This window comes from Anser brachyrhynchus, assembly GCF_964034855.1.
Source record: "Anser brachyrhynchus genome assembly, chromosome: 4".
NCBI classification, from domain to species: Eukaryota; Metazoa; Chordata; class Aves; order Anseriformes; family Anatidae; genus Anser; species Anser brachyrhynchus.
In genome coordinates, this window is record NC_137698.1 from 39,171,690 (window position 1) to 39,198,134 (window position 26,445).

At 42.5% G+C, this 26,445-nt stretch overlaps 1 protein-coding gene across 1 annotated transcript in view; it reads left to right on the forward strand.

Annotated features, from left to right (window-relative positions):
* The first annotated feature begins 599 nt into the window (after positions 1-599).
* The window catches only part of SLC7A11 (solute carrier family 7 member 11), a 62,780-nt gene continuing 36,934 nt past the window's right edge, over positions 600-26,445 (forward strand). The window contains exons 1-6 of the mRNA XM_080590261.1: positions 600-3,189; positions 6,107-6,233; positions 10,313-10,428; positions 17,604-17,729; positions 20,421-20,520; positions 23,379-23,423. Of these exons, the coding sequence (XP_080446387.1) occupies positions 2,913-3,189; positions 6,107-6,233; positions 10,313-10,428; positions 17,604-17,729; positions 20,421-20,520; positions 23,379-23,423 (791 nt within the window). The 5' untranslated portion in view covers positions 600-2,912. The remainder of the gene's footprint in view (positions 3,190-6,106; positions 6,234-10,312; positions 10,429-17,603; positions 17,730-20,420; positions 20,521-23,378; positions 23,424-26,445) is intronic.

Here is a 26,445-nt window from a genome sequence, read left to right on the forward strand (position 1 = left end):
CTGAATGTTGGGCAGGTTAAGCCCCGTGCTTTCAGAAGAGCTCTGTGAAAAAGACACTGACTGTAGTGTTGTGGTTGCATAGTGATGCCACAGCCCCTGCTCTGTTATGGATAACCCAAATGAAAGCGGCTGGTGGGCTACAGATGATGAGAAGATATTTGGAGTCTGTGGGGTAATGTGGGGTAGCAGGCAGTGACGGGCCCTGTCCAGCACTGGGGCTGGGCTTGGCTGGCAGAAGATTCCTATGAAATTTCCAGGAAACTGCAAATCATCCCTTGGCACCAAATAAGTATTCTCTGTCCTGATAGTTTGAAGCAGGCTTTGAATGCAGAGGAGAAAAAGTGGTCCTCATTTTTAAATGTATGTTTGTCATTAATGGACAGCATTGGGAAGCAGTGTATGCAACAGCATCCACCGGGAAAGCTGTGCATAGCGTGATCAGTAGCAAGCTGCCAATATTTAGGAAAAAGCGTTCTCTGTTTCTGTCCCTCCTTAATTCACACCTTAGAAATTTCAGTATGGGAATTTTGCACAGTCTTAAGCTTTGTATGCCTGCTATCCCCACATGACAGAAGCAGCAAGCACACTTTTCCCTGTGTGTGTGGGGGTGTTAATAGCGATGTCCAAAGGGCAAATGTGGATTCAGAACATTTTTGCATTCTTCTGGCCAGTGATCAAATAAAATTAGAAAACCATTATACTGCCCAGCATTTCTACTGAATAGCTGATGCAGACAGCTGGATTGCTGGGAGCTGCTTCGGGATCATCTGGGAGCTGATTGAACTTTGGGTTTGATCTCAGAGCCATCTTCCTGTTGAAATAATGGGTAAGCATTAGTTAAGAATGACTACCTTAAGCTATTAGATGCTTCAAGATGTCATGTGTCGCATCATTAAACAGCCTTTGAAAATTAAAATGAAGGTCATCAGCCCAGCCCAGTTTTGTGGTTAATGCTTTTTCCTGGTTTAATCTAGTTACTTACTTCAGGCATTTATAATCTTCCTGGGGGACAGCCCAACAAATGTACACAAACGGAAAACAATTCTGGTAGCATAACAGCTACTTTGCTTCGTGTGTTAGGGCTGCTGTGAAAATTGGCTTGGTTTGGACTGTGTGGGGTCCAAAGAAGAGGTCCTGCCTGCCATTGCCAGTGGTGTGTATGCAAGGGGCAGGCACGAGGTGTGCTGGGAACAGGAGTGCAAGCTATATGGAGGGTCAGGGATCAGCTGCTGCTCACAGGAGCAGGTGGAGGAAAGGGTAGGATGTGTTCAGAAAATAGGCAAGCAGTACCAGCATGTAGTCAAAAGCTAAAATCCCTTCTGTTTATACTTGCGTGCATTTAAACTCGATAAGCTTTGGCATGCCTTGTGTCATAGAATGGTTTGGGTTGGAAGGGACCTTAAAGATCATCTCAGTGCAAATTGTCACAGGTGAGTTATAACTGAAAATATGAGGCTTTAAAAACGCTGGAGTTTTAAAGCTGCAATGTTTTAATACTCCAGTATCTCCTGTTTGCCAAACAAGTTTGAAAGCACAGTGTGCTTTGAGCTCAGTGCCTGCTTTGCAAATGATAAAATGTTTTACTGCTATCTTCCCCCCCCCCCAATCCTAGGTCCTAATTAAGCAGGAACTGCAGGGATCATTTCTCTTTGCACTGATCTAATCTGAAGCCACGAGCAGCTGCAAAAGTTATGCTGGGCAGGATTTTTCCCCTTTGGCACAGGCTGTCTCTTGATTAGGTTACAAGTGCTTGAAGGCTATTGATTTTTGCTCTGCTTTATGAGAATGTTCTTCTTTTTAACAGTTTAATTCCTCGGGTTTGAGTCATCAGGTAGTGAAACAGAAGCTTGTGTGCATCTGACAGCCTGCTCGTCTGCTCAGAGAAGCTCGGTGGGAACACGAAAGGCACTTTCTGATTTCGGAGCAGCTCTAGTGCTGTCCTCCTCCTGACAGATCCTAAAGCAGAGAGCGCTGCAAACCTCGATGGTTTTTTCTTAAGGGGAAGTGGCATTGCCGAGCTGCTTACCAACGTCCCATAAACACTGCCTGGGTGGAAATTACTGTACGGGGGAAATAACCTAGATTTTTCATGAGTTTGATTTGGGTGTGTTGCTAGGCGACACGGGCTCAGGAGGGTTTGCATGTAGGCTTTAGGTAGGTGCAGGCAGTGCCTGCGGAGGTTTGCAGGTAGGCGATGCTGAGCCGGGGGAGGCTGACCGGCGGCGGCAGGGCGAGAAGTTCAGCCCCGCAAACTGAACTTTCACTGCGAGGGCTTGAAAGAGAAAGAAATTGGATTAGACCCAGAGATGACGTATCCCGTTTGATTCCCTTTCCCCCTCACACTCTGACAAGCTTTGTGTTTTGGCAGGCTTTTATTTCTGAGCACGAGTTGCTTTAAAAATTGGGGAGTGTGTCTCGGGGTGTCGGCGGTGATGAGCTGAGCTCGACTGGCTCAGTTTCCTCGCGAGGGCTTTGTTCTTCCCACCACACTCAGATCGGTTGTGCAACATGCCCCTACCGTTTTAAAAAAAAAAAAAAGTGCTGAGTAATGCCAGAGGTTTCTCAAATGGCTGATGCAAACCTGGAGAATTTGCATCATCATTCAGCTGGAGTAACTTGGTATGACAAGAGCTTAAATACAAGTCCACGCGGAAGCTGAGCTGGTTTCCAATGATAGGGCAGCACCGGCGAGCTGGGGGAAAGCACAGGTGTTGCTGAGCACTGTGCAGGCAGCACGGAAGGGTAAAACACGCTTCAGGAGCTCCCTACCTGCGCGTAGGAGCAGCTTGGCAGATAAGAGCAGGCAGAGGAAGAGGCTTAAGTAGTTGGCTACAGAGGAAGGAAAAAGCCTTGAGTTGCTGCTGCAAACTTTTTGGCTGTGCCTGCCGTTGGCGTGCCGGTGGCACGGGAGCATGGTCAGGAAAGCTGCTGTGCCGACAGCGTCTAATGGGAGCTACTTGCAGGGGCAGCCTAATGGCAGGTTGCCCTCTCTGGACAGTGGGCAGCCAGCCCAGGAGCAAAAGGTTGTGCTGAAGAAGAAAGTCACGCTGTTGAGGGGGATCTCCATCATCATTGGCACTATTATTGGAGCCGGCATCTTCATCTCGCCCAAAGGGATCCTGAAGAACACAGGCAGCGTGGGCATGTCCTTGACTGTCTGGACAGTGTGTGGCATCCTCTCACTCTTTGGTAAGTCTCTCAAAAGTTTCTAATTGGTCCAGAGGGGCAGCTAGTGGATTATTTCTATTTTTTGTCTGATTTTGCCATTGGATATCTAGGCACAGTGTGGAGCTGGAGGACCAATAGGGCTGCGGAAGGCTTTTGCTGTGTGATAGGTTGTGTGGAGGGCGCAGCGCTGTGCAATTCCTGTCCCCTGGTGCCGTGTCAGCACAGGCTGTAAGCGCAAATCGTTTCTCATAGACCCCTAAAGGAAAAGCGAATGTCTGCTTTATGCCGTAAAAAGTGCAATACGTATAATGTTTTCCTTCTAGCTGTGAGAAGTAGTTCACCATTTGCTTGTAAGGCCCCCGGCAGCAGGGCACGCTGGTCACTGCGAGCACCGGCGAAATGTTCAGACAGGTTGACTCAGTTCCCTGGAGGCTCGGTCAAGGTCTGGGAGGAATAACACCCACTGGACATAATCTGTGTTGGCGTGAAAGGGAGCAAAGTAATAACACTAATAACCCCTCTCCCCGGTCTTATGTTCCTGTTTTTCCCTTTATTCCCCACTCACGATGTGGCTTGGAAAGGTTGGGTCGCAAAAAAGAGCACGATGGAAACAAATCTGTAATGCGAATTTTGTTGCTGGCCTGCCGATCGTGACAGTTTTTACTAATTTTGCTGTGTTTCTTTTTTAACAGTATTAAATTCTGAAGAATGCCGGTTTATTTGTTCTGTACACAAAGCCCCCATTCAGAGTGGAAAACCCCACCCTGGCTTCTGTGGGACAGAGGGTCCATTGACCTACTTAATGAGTTAATCTCAAAGAAGCTGAAGAACTAACATGAATATTGGCTTTATTTAAAACAGAGACGACTTGTTTTCTGGCAAGAGGTAAAGAGGGCAAACACGGACTAACATGTGTCTGCTTAATAGGTGGAACATGCGAATGCCACCCTGTGTAACTTGGCTCTGAGCTTAAAGGCAGCGTTGACTCTATAAGTCCTCCCAAGCCAAACAGACAATGCGAGAAATTTAGGAACTGTTTTGGTCAAATGTTAAATGCTTTGGTACAACGTGCAATGTAATCTGTTGTGCTAGCATGGAAGTCCTGCCAGTAAGCAAAGTTCCCCTATAAAGAAAGACCTCAAATGCAATTTTCAACCCTGTCCTGAGACCTTGGTCTTTAGATTCAGTCAAACTAGAATTTGCTTAAGCATCGTGTGTTTAGCTTTAACTTTAATAGTAGTAATCTTCTGGCTGTGAAGTCAAGTCTGTGGAAAAAAAAATCAGATGGATTTTCCTGGGCATTTTCCAGATCGCAGGATGTGAAGATGTGTCTAATTTGGCCCAGAAAAGATATTACCTCTTCTCTCTGACCTGTTACAGTTATTTTTTCATAATTTTTATATCATGGGTGTTTTTAATTTCCTGCATGACCTAATTATAATAAAATCTCATACAAAGATCACCTAAGGTCTTGCTGAAGCTGTGTAACATGTATCAAAGCACAGTTTGATTTCATCCTGAGCTACTCCAGAAGAGGTTGGAAAGAGAAAAGTCATCAATAGGTGTTTTTTTTTTTTTTTTTTTTAAAGTGTGGCTATAAGAGTTTCTTTGAGTACATTTCCAGGTAAGCTGAAGATGATCAGATAAAAGTTGTCTTGTTTTTGCAAAGCCTCAAACAAAGTGAAAGAAGGAGGATGGAATGTGTCATAACGTCTTACAGCTCCAGTGGGCTTGGTGCGCGTTAGGTGGTTTTGACAACTGTAATTTTCATCTTAAAGTCTGGTAGCATAAAAGCAGGCGGGGAGCAGACTTCATACATGTTGCTGATCATAGCTCTGTGTGATTCAGTGCTTGCCAACTTTGTTTTGGTTTTCCCGTGGCTTCTCAGAGTCTACCAAAAGGGCTGCCTACATTGAACTGAGGTGGTGAACCTTTTCTCTGCCAATGAGGTCGACCTGTGGAGCTGAGAATCCATTGGCTCTGAGGCTGGGTGATGGCTCATTAAACAACAGTAGCAGATGGTGCATGGGCAAAGAAATCTTCTTGCAGGTCCTCATAGTTGCAGCATGCTGTTTCCTGCTCCGTAGTGGCTGAGGCAATGTGTTGTGCTGGAGGCAGCCTTGGGGACCTCCCTGGGAACTGCTGCTCGCTATGAATGCCTCTAATGCTCACCCAAGGGGGCCCGAACCACTTTTGCAAGAACCTGGTTCCCCACTGCGGCAGCATGATGATGATTTTGGTTTTATTTTAGTCGTTGTAAAGGCACCGAGTGTTGAAGTGAGCCCCCTGCTATGAGAACATGAAGTTGTCCGTATTTAAGGCAATGCAGAAATGAGCAGAGCTTCCATCGTGTTGGTTGCACACACAGTGCTGCACTGGTGTTGGAAAGCCAGGGCCAAGCTGTTCCCAGAGTTCTGTATGTAAGGTGTTGGGGGTACTACTGAGGAAAATCCTCCACCTGCAATTCCTGCTTCCAAATGTCAGTCCATCGATTGCTTTCCCCATGGCTGAGGAGAGGGAATGCAGTCTTCAGCCTTTCCTTCAGGGGCGAGGCAGGGATTTCTGAGGCTGCAAGGAGCTGATCATAGTTTGATAACAAGCATGTGTGTCAGAGGGCTTTCGCTTAGCTGGGCTAGCCAGGGTGGCTGGCGTGACACAGCAGTTTGTCATCCCTCTTCCCAAGGCACAGATGAGTAATGAAGCACCTTGCTAGCAAATAGTTTGTTCAGTGGCTTTCATGTAAATGTAACTGCATACACGTACAGCTTGGGTAACTGCGGGTCTAGCTGAATGACTCAAAACTTATAAAATTGCTTGAAAGAAAAAGGATTAAAATGCATCAGAAGTTGGGATACTGCAGCAGCTCCATTGTTTACCTTACAAGTGTTTGGAAAGGTATTTCTGGATATCTCGTGATGCCTTAGCTTAACTCTTACAGGTGCCCTCTGCTATGCTGAACTGGGAACGTGCATTAAGAAATCTGGCGGTCACTACACCTATATCCTGGAGGCCTTTGGCCCATTACCTGCTTTTGTGAGAGTCTGGGTGGAATTACTCATTATTCGGTAAGTGTTATCACGGCTTTTCTCTGTTTCTTTTCTGATGGCAATACGCTTTTCAGTCATGAAGAAAACTCTCCAATACATGATGTGCAAAAGAAATCAAATATATCTTGACGTGTGAGCTAAGTTTTTTAGTGCAGCTGCTTCAGAGAATTTAACAATGCTATTTTGCTTGTTGGCACTGAAACATTAAAAAAAAAAAGTGTATGTATCAAAAAGAAGATTCTGTGAAAACAGCCTGTCACACAAATTCAGCTACTTGTTTAATTTTGCTAAGCTTACTGTACCCATTAATGTTAATACCTGTGCCTACTTGAAATACAGTGGAAGAGAAGTCACCTCTGCATTTTGTCACTCTTGACAGCGGCTTTTGGAGTGGTTGCTGTTGTCTATACATACAGGAATAATGCAAGGCAAAGTTATTGCCCAGTACATTTCAGATTTTGGGGCACCATGTGTTCTCTAGATGTCAGTTCAAGTCCCTCTATTTTGTTTTCATGGTGTGTTAGAGAAGTTAATATGAAAAGCACTAGCTGGGCAAATAAAGCAACAGGAAGTCCTTACATATCTCAAATGTCCAAAGTACTGATGTGGTGTGGTTGATGTAGCCCTCGACTTTGTGTAAGATATTACAATATGAAGATGCAGAATTATGAAACCATAGCAAATAAATTTTCATAATTTAAATGGATCTTTTTATCAAACTAAAATATGTCCCTTTTCAAATTTAATTTTTTATAGTATTGCTGAGGCTGGAGAGCTTGTTACATGTAGAAAAGGGCAATTCACTTATGTAAAATAAATTCAGGAGTGATCCATGCCTGCCTTAGGCTAGTTAGCACTCCTTTCCTCTCTCTTCTGAAACCAGCAAATGAATCACAAAAGCACAAGCCTCATCTCAAATCACAGCTATGTTTACATAATATTGACAAGTTCTAGCATAGCCTGTTGAGTTTAAAAGCACTAAGAGTGCTGAGTCATTATGAATCCATAAATCCTTATCTTGTTTTCAGAGGAAATAATTGTGTACGTCAGATGGTCCCTCACATCCTCCTCACTCATCGGTAACCCTTGCACAAACTGCAAAATTTCCACCAAATGTCGTGAAGGAGCAGATGCCTTAATCATATTATCTTCTTGCCAAAGAGAAAACCAGATAGAGGAAGCAGACCTATGGTTTTCACTGAAGGAAACAGTGGTGTGAACATAGCTATATCCTTGCACAACAGAGGATCAACAAAAGAGAGTAATGGTAGAAATCCCCTTGTTAATCTGCACCCTACTGGGCAGGGGGGACACTATTAGCTTAGGCATAAGTACCCACAAGAAACGAGACTTCAGAAATTCCTCTCCTCATGAAATGTTTAAAAAACTTTGTACATATGACAGTGTCTCAGGAGTGTCATAAAAACATTCTTAGTCATTGTGATCTGCCCCACACCCAGTAAATAATCATCCTGCACATGGGAAAGAACATCAGTGGATTCTTTAATCATCAAATCTGAGAGGCAGCAAGGGAGACATACTTGTTATAACTTGTGATGATCAGAGCAGCGCTGCCGACACTCTGTGTAGAGTCTTCTATCTGACTCTGGCATCGTAAACTAATTGGCTTCTGCTATCAAAGAATTTGGGACTTCGTATGCACCTACGGTGTTTTCACTGGGTGAAGCTGCACACACGCTTCTCGGTTAAGCCTTTTTTTCCTCTAAAAGACACAGAATTATCACACCCACAGGCTTCTGAAGCAGCCACAACCAAAACAAACATTTCCTCTCCTCATATATCTTTACAGCCCCTTTTTTACAGTGTAGGACACACTTAAACTCTGCCCGTGTACTGACTATACTGTGCTAGCATCCCCCGGTGTTCAGAAGTGCCTTACGCTACGCTGTTCCTCATCCAGTACACGTAGGAACTCCTTTTCTCCCCAGGAGTCAGGTTGTGGGTGTACTACATACCTTAAAAACAAAACAAAAAAAAGTTTTCCAGCAAGTGAAGATGGCTGTGTGAACACATTGTCTGTAGTGCTTGTATATGGTGGTTGCTAAACCCAGGTTAGGTAAGAGCGCACCGCCAAAGAGGTGACTTACTCACCTCTGGTATGTGCTGCCGGCGGTAGGCCGGCCCTTCTCCCAGTGGCTTTTTTTTCTCTCTATCTGTTATTTATTTATTTTTTCTTGCCCTTAAATGAAAGCTGCTAATTAGCTTTCTGTACATTCATGAATGTACAGATCTTAGGAGCCTGCCAATCTTTCTTTCTGACTGCAGTAAAAAGGAATATGCTCCATCCCTTCAACGTCTGCCTCAGCTGGCCAGGGACACCATCACCACCATCTCCCCTCAAATGTGGGAACACAGGAGGCCTAGATATTTATTAAAGGTATAACTAACTAGATATTTATTAAAGGTATAAAGGAGCTCTGTTTTTAAAAACAAATGTTGTGGAGCTAGCAGTGACTGCCACTTTATTAAGGCTTTTCTTAAAATGAGAGGGAAAAATCCAAGTTCTAGGGGAAGAAGTAGAGACTGAGGAAAAAGATCTGGGAAAGCTCCAAAGATCTGATCCTTTATCTGATCCAGGCCAGTTCAAGCTGCTTTTGGCAGTCTGCAGCATTCAAATTCTGGAAGCCTGGTGATCTGCTTATGTAAATCAGAAATATTCCACCGAGGTATAGACAGTAAATGGATGGGTAAAACTCATGCAGGGGACGTTCAGCCTGTAGCAAAGGCAGCAGCTGTGAAGCCAGTTGTTGGCCAGTGAGAGGGGTGGTTCTTGTGCGTGGGGTGTACACAAGCAGCAATCCTCACTTGTCTCTGCAGAAACTTTCTTAGGAAGATGCTTTTGGTCTGTGCTCCCCTGCAGTTTGGTCCAACACAATGTGTGACCTTTCGGTTGAGTCATGGTGCTAAGAAAGTGCTTTTTGTTTCAAAGGCAAAGCTCTCTTGTGGAAAATTCCTCTAGCATTTGATGAAGAATAATAACTTCTCTGCAGAGTTTTTACACTGCTCTATAGCAACTATATTTTTGTTAAAATTCATCTGGGAGATGTATATTCTGCACTTAAGGCATTGTTTTATTAAATGCTCTGGATTCCTCATAACAAATTTGAGTGGACTCTTGTTTAACTCAAAAACAATTTGAGGCAGAATCAAATACCTTTTTTTTCCTTGCTGTGTGTAAGTGTGACGAGGCACAGTTACCACCAGCTGTCCTGAGGAGGGGAAAAGTGTCCTCCCCAGGCATGTGGGAACAGACCGCTGAGACTGTAATGTGCAGACAGTGTCTGATCTGAGGCACAGGGCAAAGTACTGGTAATACGTGCCAGTGCTAAGGCTCCTGGCAAACATTTAGCTTGTCTCAAAGAGAAAGGCTGTGTGAATATTATTTCAAATTTGTAGATGCAACAACTGCATGCCTGCTTTTCCTTGCATTCCCTCTGTTTCATGGAAGGGACTTTCTGTACTTTGAGGATTTTTGTTCTCACAGTGTTGGAAAGTTGTTACTCAATAAAAGTAGCAAACATTATTAAAATTGTTTGCATTTTAGGATATAGCATTTTCATTAATTTTTTTTTACATTGTCCCATATTTATTAGTAGGCTTGGGTAACTTTTGGATGCTTATTTCAGTAAAGCGGAATTCTCAGCTTCACTGAGATTAATTGCTTGTCTGTGAGGGGTAGGATGTACCTTGCCACTAAAAATTCAGTCCCCAACAACTTTCACTCAGGGTTTTGCCCATGCAATTTAATTGTGGCCACGTTCACTTCAAGCATGGCAAGGAAAATTTGTATTGATACATTTCCTTTCTTCACAGCAAGAAAGTTTTAAGAGTGAACCTGGGAAGAAGTGATGCTGGCAAGATCATCATCACTGAGCAAAGCCAAACTGTTTATGGTTGTCTGTTATGCTCAGAAATCATGGTACCTGGTGGCATAGCTGCTAACAGGCACCAAAGTTAGGTACACTTTGCAGTTCTGTAATAATAAATTTACAGTATAATCTCAAAATGGGTATTGTTTACATACTACTGCAGATTAATTTTGTGATTTTTTGTTTTGTTCTTACTTTTCACCCTAGCCCTGCTGCCACAGCAGTGATATCGTTGGCATTTGGACGGTATATTTTGGAGCCTTTCTTTATGCAGTGTGAAATCCCAGAACTTGCAATCAAACTTATTACAGCTGTTGGCATCAGTAAGTATCCAACTCTAGTTTTCAGGAATAGTAAAGATTATGTAAATTAAAAAAAAAAAAAGTAATCACACACTGAACAGGTAGTCGTTCAGTGTGAATCACTACAGAATGATTGTGCATCCCATGCCAAGGGCATCAGCATGACTTTTTGCCTCAATTTGTGTATTTGTGAACATATATAATAGTAAAAAAAATAGCAGACTTTATTAATGGTAGAGAAAATCTATTGCTAACCCTGATTCTGTTGCCACTGAAATTAATGGCAAAACTCTCGTTATTTTTGTGGAAGCAATTTTAGTCCCTAAGAGATGGTGAGCTGGTGCCAGATATGTGAAAGAATGATTACTTGATTTTAAGTGCTTCGCTTTACCTCTGTTTTAGGAGGCAAGTACTTGCCAAATATGATGCCACGAAGAAATGTAGTTCCCTTGACTGGAGCACAGGCAACATGAGATCATTTTTCCTAGTCCCTCCCTGTCCTGCATAGTGATAAAACTTACTGAGGCATCGTAGTTCGGGAGGCAGGAACCTGAAGGACTTTGGGAGCAGGGTGTACAGTTTGGTGAAAATGCATGCTGGTTACCAGCAGCTTGCTCTCCTTTTGCTAAGTAATGAGTGTAAAGGTATCGTTTGGAGCTGATGGGGGGAAGGAGGCTACCCCTAGACCAGGAACTTTTCAGTCTGCTTGGACTGGCGTGTAAATGAGTCTCTGCTCCGTGGGGCACTGGAGGCTTGTTTCCATCTTTGTGCAATTACCAGGGATGATGCTCCTCACACACGCACACACACACACTCACTCAGCTGTGCTGGGAGGAGACTGTGGAGCAGACCTGAGTAATTAGTAACAGATTGTTCCTTTCAGTTTGGCCAGTGCACATAGCAGAAACAAAAGGACTGGAAAAAGGAATTAAGACTTGCAAAGTGATCAAAGGCACACAGGAGACCACTTTAATTTTGCACAGTAATAGGTTTGGATTACTTTTTCTTTCTTTGGGGTAGAGAGTTCAATTGACATTGAAATTTGCAGTCCACAGGTTACTGAGGCTTTGTGTAAGAGCTCTCTTGGTAAGAGCGCTCTTCTGGCAGGAGTGTTAAAAAAAGCAGTATGTGACCGCATTTCTTTCTGACTTAATTATGCACAAACTATAGGTTTCATAGGAATAATTGAATTAAGGGCTTGAATTTTGAGGTCAATGACTTTTTATGGCTACATCTGTCTAAAATATTTCAGTAAGAGATAAGGGTGAAACAGATGTTCAGCAACTTCAAGGTCACTGTGACAGAAGGAATGTTAAGTGAGGACTCCATTAAAAGTGTTTTGTTAAGTGCGTGCGATTCAAGCACAATAAGCGAACAATTTAAAATAGATTTTTATTGCTTTTAATTTAATTGAAAATCTGTGTGATAAGCCAGGGCTACACAAAGTAATTAAACAAAGAAGTAGCGTTGCAGGGGGGGTGCGGAGATATGCAGAAATAATTACACCCTAAAGGGAGATAGGAGCTCACAGCAGACTGTTCCTATGGTGACCAAGGGTCTGTGCAGAGCAGGTAGGATGAGCTGTCGGTTCACTGAAGCGAGAGTTTCTTGGAGAAAGTTTGTAATTGTGAATGGGATGGTGCTGAGAGAAACAGGGACGTGTCAGGCTGGGGCTTTAGTGTAATTCTTTGCAGCGTGCTCTGCAGCGGAGTTTCATTTTTGGTGGGTTTTGATCACATGCTACACTTAAGCTCAGGTACCTGAGGATGTATGGCTGTTAATCTCGTACTGTAACAATTAGCTGTTGGGGCGGTAATTGTTATGAATGTTTTGTACTGTGCATGTAGGCAGAGCGATAGGCAAGATTAAGATGTTGTTGAGCCTCACAGACACATCGGAGCCCTGAAGATCTTATAATCCAATTTAACGGTGCCAAAGGTAGCGTTTGCTTCCACTGAAAATTGTATTACGTTAATCAGAAAGTGAACTGATGTGCTTTTTGTCGTCTTATCCACTCTTGGTCACTTCTACCACCCACGTCTGATGACAGAGCACTTTCTACATATCTGTCTTTATTGCGTGGGGAGAAAGGTAGTAAGAAGCACCGTTAAACTCTGTTCTTGAGTGAAACTTTATTTTGTAGTTTTACCTTGTCATTTCTGATCATACTAGAAAAGTCAGGAAGAGATTTTGAAAAATCTCTAGGTGATCCCCTGCTCTCAAACACAGTCAGCGTACCTAAACAATTTCTGACAGATGTTTGTATAAAATGGTCTTCAGAGCTCCAGAGAAGGAGTTTCTACATCTTCACCCAGCTCTGTAGCCCATTTCTTTTCTGTCCTTGTCACAAGAAAGTTTTTTCTCAATCATTTTTCACCTAAATATCCTTTTCTACAATTTAAACCTAATATTTCTTCTCCTTTAAAAATATCTCCATCTTGGTTTGTTATTTTTTGGAGCAAAACATCCGCTGGGTACAAAATTTCCCCTGAAATCATACCTGTCCTGAGCTGTAGACACAAATTTTCTGTTCCAGGGTATGGTGCTTTCTTCATGGTAACTTTTCTTTTCTTTTATTTTTTGAAACAAAGAGTCTGAACATTTCAGTGGCTCAGAAGAGAAAAGGATGCTCATGTGGAGCTTCTCTTCTCATTCCTCGGGTTCCTAAGCCTCTGAGCAGCACAGGCTGCCTATTTTCAAACTTAGAGATCACTTTAATTCACTCCGTGTTTTTCGAATGAATCTCTACAGGGGGAAAAACCTAGGCAAATATGGGGTACGCACATCTCAGTCTACCTGTCAGTCTGCCATAAAATTTTTTTGAACTCACTCAATTTAACTGAAACTAAGAGAAGAACAGACATCTCAAACATATTTAATTATGACATTTTTATGAAAGTAAGTGGCCAGGTAGAGAAGAGAGAACCTGTACGTGCCCTGGCATAGGGAGGAAGTATAGAAGAAAATGCATACAGGAGAGGAGGCCTTCTAAATGCCCAACTTTGCTTGAGCTGGAGATTTGCCTCCTTGCACACAACAGCCCCAGAACACAAAGCAGAAGGATTCAGGCCATCTTTGTTCTGATGGTGAAGACTTTTTTTTTTTTAGGAGAAACATTTGGAAGTTTATTTTTCTTTTTAAATGAAAGCTGATAGACTTCTCCATATTTATCGCTTCTTCCAATGAAGAGGACCTTTGCAAAGCATGGAGATAGGCAGTGCAAAAAAATCTATATTCATATATTGCTTTAATTGTATCTGTTAACTCTTCTCCTAATCTTACGCTTAAGTATATTCATAACAGTGAGGGATAAATTATAGTGTGTTAATGTATTGAACTGAACTATTGATCTATAACCTGAATAGACATGCAGCCTTAACTGAGCCAGTTCTAATCTTTTCACTTGTTCTCTGTATCAGCAAATAAACAGGATTCAAACAAACAGAAGAAAAAACAAAACAAAACAAAAAAACACAAAAACCATCTATTAAACTGTGAGGTTACCAACTCGCACATTTATAAAGTTTTTAAATTTACTCATAATTTGGGCATTTTATGCCACAATAATGGATAATTTTCTCAATTTTGTTGTTTTTGGAGGTCTGCTAAAAACCAACCAACCAAAAAAAACCACCAAATACCCAAATAGTGACTGTTAGACAGGGGCCATATCATGCTTGAAAACCAAGGCCGACTGTACAGATCTATCAGGGTTTGCTGGCAAACACTCTGGAAAGTTTTGCTGGCGTAAATTTGATGTGTATGTGAGCCTGGAGTTGCCTTTTTCTCCTGTCATGGCAGCTGTTATGGACACTGCTCTCTCCCGCTGACAGTTTTCAGGCAAGCAGCGTAAATGAAGACGTCTCTTGGCTGTAGAAATAGCAAAAGCTGCTGTGATGGGTGCTTTTGTGCCTCCTGTGACTTCCTTTTAATTGATGCATTAAAATCCACAAATTGAGGATACTTTTGGCTTTGTGTAAATGCCTTGAACCTAAAAGCCTGACAAGCCAGGGGAAGGCAGCTCCTGTGGTTTCCCGCAGAGGCAATGGCACGTATGTTCCTGAAAAGTAGGCCAGGATGTAATGCTTGCTGCTGCTGCTCCCGTTAGATTTTGTTATCCATTTATAGCTGCGTCTAAGTGAAGGGAAAGGATCGTGAAAAGCAACATGATCAGTGTTACCATTGTGTTCAATTGTTCACAAACCTTATTTTGTTCTCCCTCCACACTCCCCTAGATTAGGATTCGTCTCACTTTTAGTTAGATATTTAGTTTGTCTAGTTGCCCACGCTCCCTGTAAAGTTAGTGGTGAAAAAGGGGAAGAGACCCATCCTGGAGGCAACTCATCTCCTCTTAGCTAGGCATCCAAAAGAGATGTTATTAATCATCCCCTGGAGGACAATGCCTTTTCACTGAGGATGCAGGCAGATTAGATGTCTGACTTTCAGCTGGCCAGTTTAGAGCTGAGTCCTACTTTTGCTGTTCTTTTGTCTGGGGAGTTGCTGCTTCCTTCGGATTTTTGCTATGATCCTGTATCAGAGCCTCTACAATCTTGAAGTATCTCCATAAGATCTTATTCATAGAAGAGTGCTGTTGGATGACGAGCAAAGACCTGAGATATAATTTCCATCTTCATTTGTGCAGCCGCCCAGCTGTGCAAGGGACTTGCTCTTACAGAAGACTTAAAGCTAATGGCACCATGCACTGGTCTGGCTGCAGGTGTAGCTTTCCTTCATCTTCCTGATCAAATGAAGGTCCTTGCTGTGTCCATTTTGCTTTCTCTGTTCATTTAGAAAGCCTCAGCTGAACCATTTTGCTGGCTTGTACTCACAGTCAGGGTTGGAGAAAGTTTAGCAGCCTGCTCACGCGCAGGTTGTCTTCATGAAAACATCGCCCTGGATTTTTTTTCCTTCAAGCCAATGTGGCTCTCCCACAAAGTTGTGGCTTGTGATTTGTGTGTGGCTGACCAGCAAGGAAGGTCATGAGTGGATCAAAATTAGTGTTTGCACTAGTTTGCCATCAGATGACACTCTCACTTGTGTATCAGGAAGGTGAAACAGATGCATGAGTAAACCTTGAGGAGGAGGAGGATGCTCACATTGCCTATTCTGACCTGGGTCAGGGTAGCAAACTGCTGCAGTGAGCTTGAACACTGGATAAGCTGGATGTCAAATTGCAGATGTTTTCCTACCCATGAAACTCTTCTTTGACATTTTCTCATAGCCTAGCCCCTGCCCAGGCTTGTCTTATGAAATAGAAAAGTACAATATACTGAACTTTCTAAGACACTTGAAGAAATTCAGTTCTTGTTTATGGCACTGGATTTTCTTAATAGCTTAAACACTCTTGGTGAGATAACTGTTTTAAATATATTTTGCTTGGATGATAGCTGTTTAGCTTATCTACCTTTTTTTTTCAGGTGATCAAACCCTAGGAAAGATGGGGTTATCTCAGTCAGCAGTGACTTAAAGGGAACTTTGAACATCTAAATAAGTGAAGTTACGTCAGGGTAATATTGTGACAATAGAGTAATGAATCAGGCCCCTGGAATTTTATGTTTCCTGCCAAGTGTATGTATACAAGGAAGTAATAAAGCAAAAAAAAAAATAATAATAAAAAAAGTATTTAGATCTGATGTGATACTTTGCAGAAGTTCAGGAGATTTTTTGTGACTCAGAAAAAAATACTGTGACCTTTAAAATCTCTCTTTTTTTTTTTGTGAAACCCTGAAATTAAGTGATGTTGTGAGTTTCTATTGAATTTGGTCAACAATAGTGGTTGACTTTGGTAAAAAGTTCATTTGAGTGGGGGGCCTTCTCTTTCCCAAATAATAATTCCAGACAATAATTACGTTTTTTTTTTTTCTGGATTTTTTAAAATATAAAATATCTAAAATTATATTGGAATGCAGATTGCTTGTCGCTTTCTCACTTTTCCATTAAAACAAAACTGCTTCTGGTTAAAACTGAGAAGATTTTTTTTTATAATACAGTCTTTGGCCTTGTCATTTCAGAGCCGATAAAAAGGGCCTGGGATAAAGCAGCTGTTTTTGTAGCCAGAAAGGTTGTACCGTGCCAGGCTTGCAATGCCAGCTAATGCAAACTAGCTCCTAGGCTCTGGTGGGACTTCATGCGTCCCGTGATGCGCCGTGCGGCTGCCGATGCAGATGGAGCAGTGCTCTTGGGAGAGCTGGAGGGAAGGAAGGGCTCTGGTGAGGAGCTCGTTCGTTAGTTCTGTGCCGTGGAAGGAGAGAGCAGATCAATGAGCAGGCTTGTAGTACCACGTTCACCTTTCCCTGCAGCAGTGGGGGAAAGGGAATTTTTATCTAGTGAAATGACTCACATTTTCCATTCACTTGGTAAATATTTTTTCCTTTTTTTTTTTTTTTTTTTTGGCAGACTGCTTTATTGATTCTTTTTTTACCAGGGTAATAGTTTACATAAGCTGGAATGACTGGCACCCATATAAGGCCTCCTGTTCTCCTGTCAGTCAGTTCCTAGCAAAGGCCAGGAGATGCCCTCCCTGACCCAGGACAGGGCATGAAAGCACTTCTCACCCAGGCTGGTTGTGTTGGCAAAGCACAGACCTGGGCTTTGTCTTCTTTGCCAATTCCCACCATGGGCAGGAACATTTCTTGCACTCTGGCCCTCTTGTATCTCCAGTGGCATGGCTGTAAAGGAGGGGAAACGGTGAAAAAGAGGAGCAGGTGTCAATAAGGCAGTGAGTGACGAGTTCATGCCCAGTCTAGATGAGTGAGAGGAAGAGTAATGTCATCAGTAATTGTTACGCTTTTCTGGAATGCAAATCTCTAATCAAACTGACATCGATACAGAAGTATGGAGTGACAAGGGTTGTGCAATTAATTTTTTTCATCCAAGGCAGGCTTCTGTCAGCCCATCGTTTACCAACAGCTAACGAACCTGGGTAAATGAAGCTTTAATTTGGTGCAGAAGGAGCCAGGTGGAGAATGAGGAGATGGATGGGTCAGAAAGAGGGGCTCAGCTCAAGCATTTCCAGGGGAGCCTGGAAGGGAAATGTGAGAGGTGGGAGGGCAGCAGAGGGAGAGGGTTATCAGGGTGTATTTCCTTCAGTGTACCTGAATCTATTGTCTGTGCAGCCTCTCAGTGGGCAAAGAGTTTTGTGGCGATTTCAGTGGCATGAATATTTCTTTCTGACTTTTCTTTTTTTCCCCTTGCAGCACTAGTGATGGTCCTGAATAGCACAAGTGTCAGCTGGAGTGCCCGCATTCAGATTTTCCTTACCTTTTGTAAGCTTGTAGCGATTCTGATAATTATAGTCCCTGGAGTTATCCAGCTAATTAAAGGTATGAAATGAAAAGTAAATGCTTTTAAAGTGCTTTTATCTTTACGCTCCCCAGTCTCCCTGCACTAGCCTCCACCAAATAATGCTTATAGCAGCAAAATCTCTTAATTAGTCTCTGCTTGTTCAACTGAAGCTCTGCACTGTCATGTAATTGATTAGAAGTGGAACTACACTGGGATGAACTGGTATTTCCTTCTGCATGCCAATGAGACTATTCAAATCAGACTTGGCTTTCAAGCAAGTGATAGGATCGCTCTTCTCTGTAAATTGCATTTTGCATGAACCTTGTGAAAGGCTCAGGATGAGCTTTAATGACAGATGAGCATGTCCCCCGCCAAAGCACTGGCCTCATCCAAGCAGAACATGCCTCTTTTAATTGCACTGGTGCCTGGTCCTGTCCAGTACTGGGTGTGGTGGTGGTAGGGTCTCAGATTTGGGGAATGTGTGAATGCTGTTCTAATTGTGAATGCTAATCTCCAGTCAGTCGGTAGGGGTGGTTGAATAGGTATTCGTTATCATAGAGAAATGCGTAAGTTAAAGATGCTGTACTGGAAGACAACCTGTAGTTAGCTAGCTGTTGTTTTCACAGGCTTCCTGCCCGCAGCTCTACTAGATCCTCACGTTTCACATGTGTTTTACTTCTTCCAAGCGAGAAACTAAAGTGTGCAGCTAAAGGCAACAGCCTGGGACTAACCAAGAGTAAGAAAGGCAAGCAGCATTGCTTGGAAGACCAGATTTACTCTACAGGCTTTGTCAATGTTGCTGCCTAAGCAAGGAACATGAACATAGGCCTTTGGTGTCTCCCAGCCTGGAGATGGCTGTGCAGGCCTTTTGCTGGCTGTCATTTGGGTAAAGCCATGGTGGCAGAGCAGCTTTACTGGCACACACTCAGCCACCTGCAGAGGAAGGCTCTTCCATCAGAGCCCCTGGCGGCAGAGAGGGTGAGACGGGGACAAGCCCCAACTCTCTCCTTACCATAATGCTAGGCAATAACGACAGGAAGCATGAGGAGCTATTCAGTGCAGAGGGTCAGAAAGGGGAACGCTTTTTAATGAATGGGTGGCAGATTTTATCTCGCAAAAACTATTGCTGCTGGCTCTGTCCCTGGGGACGCTCTCCTATTGTGCTTCACAAAGCCTCCGTCTGAGTCAACAGCGCAGCACCCGGCTCAGTGCTCAGAGCAGTGAGCTCACAGTTTCTCAGGGACAGGCAACTCTCTGTGGCTAGCAGTAGGCTCTGAAATAAAACTTTCCCTGTGCAGCACTCTGCTGATTCACTATTTCTGTTTTCATGCTTTTCACTTTCTTTCTGGCTGTTGCCATGCCTCTTCCCTCACTTCGTTTCATGTGAAAGCTTTCTCCTTGTTCCACTCTGTCCCTTTTCCCCTAGGCCTTTGAAGCAGGCCAGACCAAGGTTTGGATGGGCTTTACCACTCTTAGGTAGATCAAAGAGTGTCCCTGATTCCCCACTGGCACCTTCCTCTGGCCACGGCTCTTCCTGTCTACCAAAAGCCTCCACTTCAGTGGGAATTCTGACTGAGAGCTTAGTAAAAACTGAGTGAAGAGTAGAGGATTTGACCCATTGCTAATTAAATTCTCAGTGCATTCTCCTTCCTACTGCTTTTCTTCAGAGAGTCATTGCTTCTCAGGAAGTCTGGAATTTTGTGGGGAGGTCTTAAGAACTGTAGAGCACCTTGCAAATGATGAAATACCACAGCTCCAGGGCTGTGACAAAGGCACACAATTAAAACTTGTAATGTGGACTTAAAGTTCTCAGGAAATTCCTCCTCAGTAATTTCTGTTGCAATATTTGGGGAACTGTATTATTAATCAGCCTTGGTTTCTGCATGGAAGCTCTTCATTGTGTTGTTCAGCTGTGGCTATGCATACGCTAGGAAAGATGAATGCCTTGTGTTCCTTAGCAGGAGTGTGTTTACACCAGCAGAGAGACAACTGGTTCCGTCAGTACCTTCCTCTGCTACCAAAGGACATTCAAATAGATCTTTACTGAATATTAGGACTTGGGGTGTGTATAGGGTTTTGGGGCACTTTGTGCACTCACTTTGGTATTGATCTTTGGCACTCACCTATCCTGCATCTTTCCTGCTGTCTGCCTGGCATTTTTTTCAAAATGTTTACTCTCAAACGTCTGCATGTATAGAAGCATAATTCTTACTTGGTATAATGTAAGCTACATTGCTGCCTATGACGTGGTAGAGGGTTACTAAGGGCTAAGAACTTCTGGGGTAGAAAGGTTTAAGATACAGAGTTTGTTTACTTTAGAAATGTTGCTTGTAAGTGAAATGCTTGCAATGTTCCTTCTGATGAAAATGTTAACAAACAAGGGAAAATTTTATAGCAAAAACTACAGACCTCATTCTGCTCTTTCATGTTGACGTAAGTCACTGCTGGAGACAACAGTTCAGTGAGTGTCATCAAGCTCAGAGTGATTTTAAAAAACCTAATAGGTCAAATTCTGCTTTGGCATAGCTAGGGATGCCACAAAAGCCTTTCACAATTACTGGCAGAATTTGGCTGCAGGGGTTGGGTCAGAAATTAAGGTCAAGAGCAGAACTTGAAGTCGGTGGACTGCTGGGTGATTAAATGTTCTGTGGTGTGATATATTTATTTGTTTTAAAGTAGGAGGTGACCAAGGAGCTTGCTTTTCAATACTGTTTTTGTTGATGTTGCAGGAGAGACACGGCACTTTAAAAATGCCTTTGCAGGGAATGATGCCAGTGTTATGGGATTACCACTTGCTTTCTATTCAGGAATGTACGCCTATTCAGGCTGGTAAGTTGTTGAAACCTAAAAGCATTTGTCTTGAAAGCAAACACTGATATGATTTAACAGACACATTTATTTATATGACAAATTGAGTTGCACATTCCACATCTTTTGCCAAACTGCATCATGTAGTAACAGTAGATCTTGCCACTGTCCCATATGCTCAGTCGCTATTCTGAGAGCCGCTCTAAGAAGAAACGATTATTCTTCCTCCATGTACAATATGTAAACGCTCACTGAATACTAAAAAAAAATATAAAAAAAATCTTAAGACTAGAAATAAAGGTAACAAGAAAAAATATTCTTAAATCCATACTAGGTATTTTAATAAAAGTCTAAAAGGGATAATAAAGCTTTAGGTCTTGTTGAGACAGAATTTACATGAGAAACATCTCTGAACTAGTAGAAAGTTGTGGATCTCCATCCCACTTGTGTGGACGTCAGCCTTTGCTTTGTAAAAGCAGCATTTGGAGAACGTGAAGTAAACTATAACTTCAGTGTAGACCACAAAACAAGGTAAAAACTAGTTTCTTATGCCTTTTGCTCTGACAGAATTGGACCTCACTTAACAAGAAGTGCAACTGGCTGCCATAGAAGTTAAGAGCTATTCACTGTGAGCAAAGGCATGAGAATCTGCCTTCAAGTATCCAGCTCAGAACTTTCTTTTAAGTTCTTTCCCTCTCCCCCACCAAAGTACACAGCGGCCAGTTTGAAAGATGCTGACACGCTTCAAATCTGCCTTACTATTTATTCATGCTTAGTGAGGGCTCTGTGTTGCACAGTGCCAATGTGCTTTGCAGCGGTGGCATGAAAAAGAAAAAAAGCCTACAATGCACAGAGTGGGCTTATTTTTGAGATAGCTTTGTCTGCAGGTCTTCCCTTTCCTTTCCATAGCCTCACAGGCTGTGAAATTCCTTCTCTTGCACAAAAGTCAGGGGCCAAGCGATAAGGGTTTTATTTATTTAATTTGGAGGGACAATGGGATGAGTATTTGAGTTCTCTGCTGGCCTGTAACTCCCCAGTTGCAGGAGCACTATAAACATGCACACTGAAGCGCTGAACAGCACTTTTATATTAAATGGTGGGGGGGAAACCCAAGAGAGTTTGAAGCCTTTATCTATGATAGATATGTAAGAAAAGAGCCTAGCATTTTGAAACCTCAAAGAAATTGAACTCATTACAGGGACAGTCTCTACCTTCTTCCCTCTCTCTCATACAACCGTCTCTGTCTCCCACACCCATACACCTCATAGTTTCCCGCTTTTAAAATATTGCCCTAGCTGTACACTTTTCTACGATAGCAATTTTAAAAGCTCCTCAGTATTATTCACTGCCGAAGCAGTTTACTGTAAAATGCTGCATCAAAAAGATTGTTATTCTGCTGTTGTTTCTTTCCCTTTTCCTTCCCTTCTTCACCTAACGTTCTAAACCCTCTGAAATAAAAATCATCTCTACTTTTCCTTTACGCCTTCTGACTTTTATTTCAAGGTCCTTATTTGCCACTTATAAAATAAATTAGCAGGAAAAGATCTAGTTGGGCTAGTGGTTCTCCTAAGCTGCTGATTTGTCTTTGTCACCAGCTCCAATTGATTGCCTCAGAGCACAGAAGAGCAGACCATTAAGTGGAGTGTCAATAGCCTCGCACTATCACTTTCATGGGGCTAAATCAGTTCAATAAGCTGACCGTGAAGGAGTGTTGCAAGTGCTGGTGGTGTGTCCCGGGACAGAGGCAGAATTTTATGCATAGCCTTGTTACACTATTAGCTTTTAATGATACAGCTTTAAATTAGAAAACAAAGGTGGCATCACTTATGTGTGGGTTCATTCTGCCAAGGGCAAATGTGAACTCCTGGGTATATAAAATACTGGGTGAAAAGGGACAAATAGAGACAGGAGCGCAAGGGAACGTGTCTTTGCATTAATAAAAACACTGATGCAAGATCACCAAGTTACTTTTGTCTAGTAGCAGAGCTAAGACTAGAAAGAAGTTGCTAGACGTCTTACTAGGCAGAAGCCATCTCTCCCTGAACTATCCTGAGCCCTTATTTTGTGCTGTGTACTCTAGCGAGTCTAGAAACAAGTGCTGAGGTGGTTGCATACGATGGTAAATCTAGTTTTGTGGACTTTCATGCTGGGTCACAAAATCATGCTGTTTAGAGCCGTGAACCAGCGTTAACTCATTCTTCTAACCCAGAACTCTTCCAAGACTCGGGGTGCAGAAATGCTTCCAGACTTTCTACCAGATCAGCTATTGTCTGTTTACTCACTGTAACACGACGTTGCATCAGGTATTATTTGTCTTCCTGCATCTGGCCTAAAAGTAGAAAGCCAGCACAAGCACTGTCTGGATGGCGGCTCTGCTTAATTAGCCAGCATGTGGATCTGTGCCCAACGGAGCCAGGCACACCTGTGTGATCCAGTGGTGCACAAACCTGGTGTTAGCACGTGCAGAACACCGGGTTCGGTCACCCTGAGGCTTTATGGTCACTTTGCATGCAGGGCTGTGCCCTGTACAAGCTCACGATGAAAAATGTGTGTGTCTGCGTTTAGGGTTAGGGTAAGCATAATGGGTCTAGTATGCAAGGGGAAAAAACGTAATTTCATTCCGCAATGGCATTACATAGCTCAGGTCTTTTTTCCCTCTTTGCTGTCTTTTCCAAGAATTGAAAAACAGGCTTCTCTTCCTGAGTGTGGGGATGAAGGGGGGTTAAATCTCACCCGTCTTAATCCAAAATGGGCCTGCAGAGAGTCTGTTGGAACTGACAGCACTGCTTAACTAAAAGCATCTTCTTGATTCTCCAGGAAATAAATACAGGGTCAAAGTCTACCAAGCCCTCACAATATATTTTATAACTCTTTTCTAGGTTTTACCTCAATTTTGTTACTGAAGAAGTGGAAAACCCTGAAAAGTATGTACCATTTATTTATTTATTTATTTTGACTTTTGAAAAATGGTTGTAAAATTTAAAATGCTCTAAAAGTAGCGATCTTCAGAAATTCTGCATGCTGGTCAAGTTGCTTACTTTCCAGCAGATCTGAAATCTATTTGAATTGCAGCTGCTTGAAGATTTGCTATTTTTGGCCTGTTGTGACCTTGTTATGTATGCTGCTTTTATGTGCACAGAAAGCAGAAAACTAAGTAGCTCTCCAGGGCTCTGATTCTCCCCCTCAGGATACAAGTAACTATCAGTGGCTCCTTTCAGTGGAAGTTACTGGTATCCTGTCAGGGAAATTTTGCCCAAGAAACTTATCTGCTGCAATATTTGGCAGTTTTGCTATGTTTAAATATTAATCAAATGCTTAGTTCTACTTGTTTTAGATGTCTCAGAGTTGTGGGAGCCTGAATACACATAGCACAGCATCCCATCCAATTAAGCCTAACATGGAATATTGGTGGGAGTCTGTTTCAAACCAGAGACAAGCACTCTCACAGCATCTGTCTGTACAATACGAAAAGAAAAGCTCTCCTCTTACCGACAGTTTGATTTGGCAGATCTATTTTCATAGATATATTTTGGTGGAAGTGGCCAATAGTAAAACAATATTAACCTTTTCTAAAAATTAAAGAAATTATGTCTTGTCAAATCAAATGTTGTTCTTTGAGGAAATTAACTGTTTACCTAAAAATTCCTGGATAGATATCATTTACTTATGTTTCTTAAATGAGACTCATGGCTGGGAACCACATAACTCTGTTTAAAAAGACCTCCAGCACTGTACAGTCATATAAAGCTATACATCTGAGATGTATAAAGAAAAAAAACACAACACAACCATCAGTTTGAAGTGTGCCGCAGGGCTTTAGGTGTTTTCTACTGAGTCTGAACCAAGCCTGGTGCTATTCAGTATTTTTCTGAAAGACCTAAAAATAATTATAGAAAGAAAAAAAAGATGATAAACATGAAGATGGCAGAAAGGCTGACAGCTTTCTATTGTCTGAGTGTCTTTGAGGGGTTTTGGGTGTTAACGGGCTCTTCAATGTGATAAGGATTTGTATATCAAGGAATTTATGACTGGAAGCTGAAACCAGACAAATGCAGGTAGAAAATACAGCATTAATATTTAACAAGGCAGTTGACTAATCATTAGAACAAATACCTTTGTAAACATTGGATTCTTCATTGTTAGTCCTCCATTCAGACCAAACACCTTTTTAGAAGCTTTAGCAAACCCAAGTCATTTAGCTTGGAGAAGAGTAGCTGGCTGATGCTAGAGGATCAAATAGCAAATCTGGGTTTAGCTACCAAGAATCTGTGTGCTTTGAAAAGTCAGGGGAGGCAGACATTCAAAACAAAACAAAACAAAAAACAGAAAACCACTTTTTTTTTTTTCTTTTGCAAAATCACTTTACAGCAGAATGGCTTAAAAATTAATGTGAAACTAAATTAAATGAGTTAAGTGATTCTGGTCCAACTCTGCTTCAGGAAATTCTGCGGAGATGGCTTGGGAGTCAGTCTTAGTGATGTGATCAAAAGCATTTGCTAGAAGCAAAATAATTTATAAATTCTCATGTGGTTACCATCAATACCGCATGATGTTTTTAAACATACAGATTCCTACCACCCTTTGGGACTTTTCATACGGTTATGTGTCTCTCCAGTCCTCTTAACTTTATGATGATTAACTGAAATTATTGGTAATTTTCATTACAGCTAGTTTGGTTTATGCTGACTTTTTCTTGCTTGTGGTTTGAGTTATATGAGTGCATGTTTTTGAACATGTTGCCCTCTGCTGCTTAGGACAGAAAGACATCATGTTGTGGCCTGTCCTCTCCCCCTTCCTTTTTTTTTTTTTTTTCCTTATTTTAATCTAAGCACCCATTGAAACAAGTTGTATCACAGCTAAGGAAAATGAGGGTTGGATTTGGGGGTTTTCTCTGTGGGGTGTGAGGGATGAAGATGCTCTTTTGTGACCCCATCTTGGGAGGGCCTCACTGTCCTCCTGGATAGTGGGAACGGGGAGATCTGGGGACAAGCCCTAGGGCTGGGTTAGTCCTTCTGGTCTGTGTATTCCAGGATAGCTTTGTTAAAAACAGCTCCTTTCTACTTGTGCAATGCTGTTGCCAAGCTGTTAAAGCTTCCCTTCATTGCTCTTCATGTTGGGGCTGCACGGGACGGTAAAGATGCACGGTGTTCACAGCAGGATGCCCAAGATCCCAACCTCCCTGCGCCAGTACAAACAAACCATGCAAGAGATGGGGATTTTATGCGCTCTTTAATGAGTGGCAGGTGATAACAGGGCAGGTGGCTTGTTACCTGCTGTGCTGCTGGAGACCTCTGCACCCCTGGAAATGGGGATTCTGGACTTCCTGAACTCAAAACAGTGGGGATATTTTCATCCAGTTGTCCCACCTGTGAGTGGCAAAACAAAACAAGAAACAGTTTAGTACAGGCAAGAAACAGTTTAGTACAGGCATTAGGAGAGCCACTGACTGTGCTGCTGAGCAGCATTCAGAGTCATAGGCATTTATTACAATGAAACTGCATTTATATATATTTTTTTTTTGAGCTAAGATGCTGTCTTTCATTCTTGTAATACGCCTTATGTTAAAGAACATGTACAGTGCTGTGGAGATGCTCTGTAGCTGCTTTATAAAGGAAGAGAAAGCACAGCCTTGAACCACGTAGGGTTTGTACCAGCTCCAGGTGTGCAATTTGTATTATTTGTCCATGGTTAGGGATGCAAATTACTTACAGCGGCAGAGGTGAACGTGGTGGTTCCTCCTGCGCCGTGCATGCCAAGGTAAATGTTTGTCAGAGAATCAGTCACAGTTGCCTCTTTCCAGGTGTGTGGCAGCTTTTTAAGTAACTGCCAGCTGGTGCTTGGGTGAGCAGTCGGCAGCATCCCTGCCTTAGCCAGCCTTCTGTAAACCTGCAGAGAAATGTGCTGAAAGGGTTATGGAGAGAGCTGCACCCTTACATCAGTGGGGAT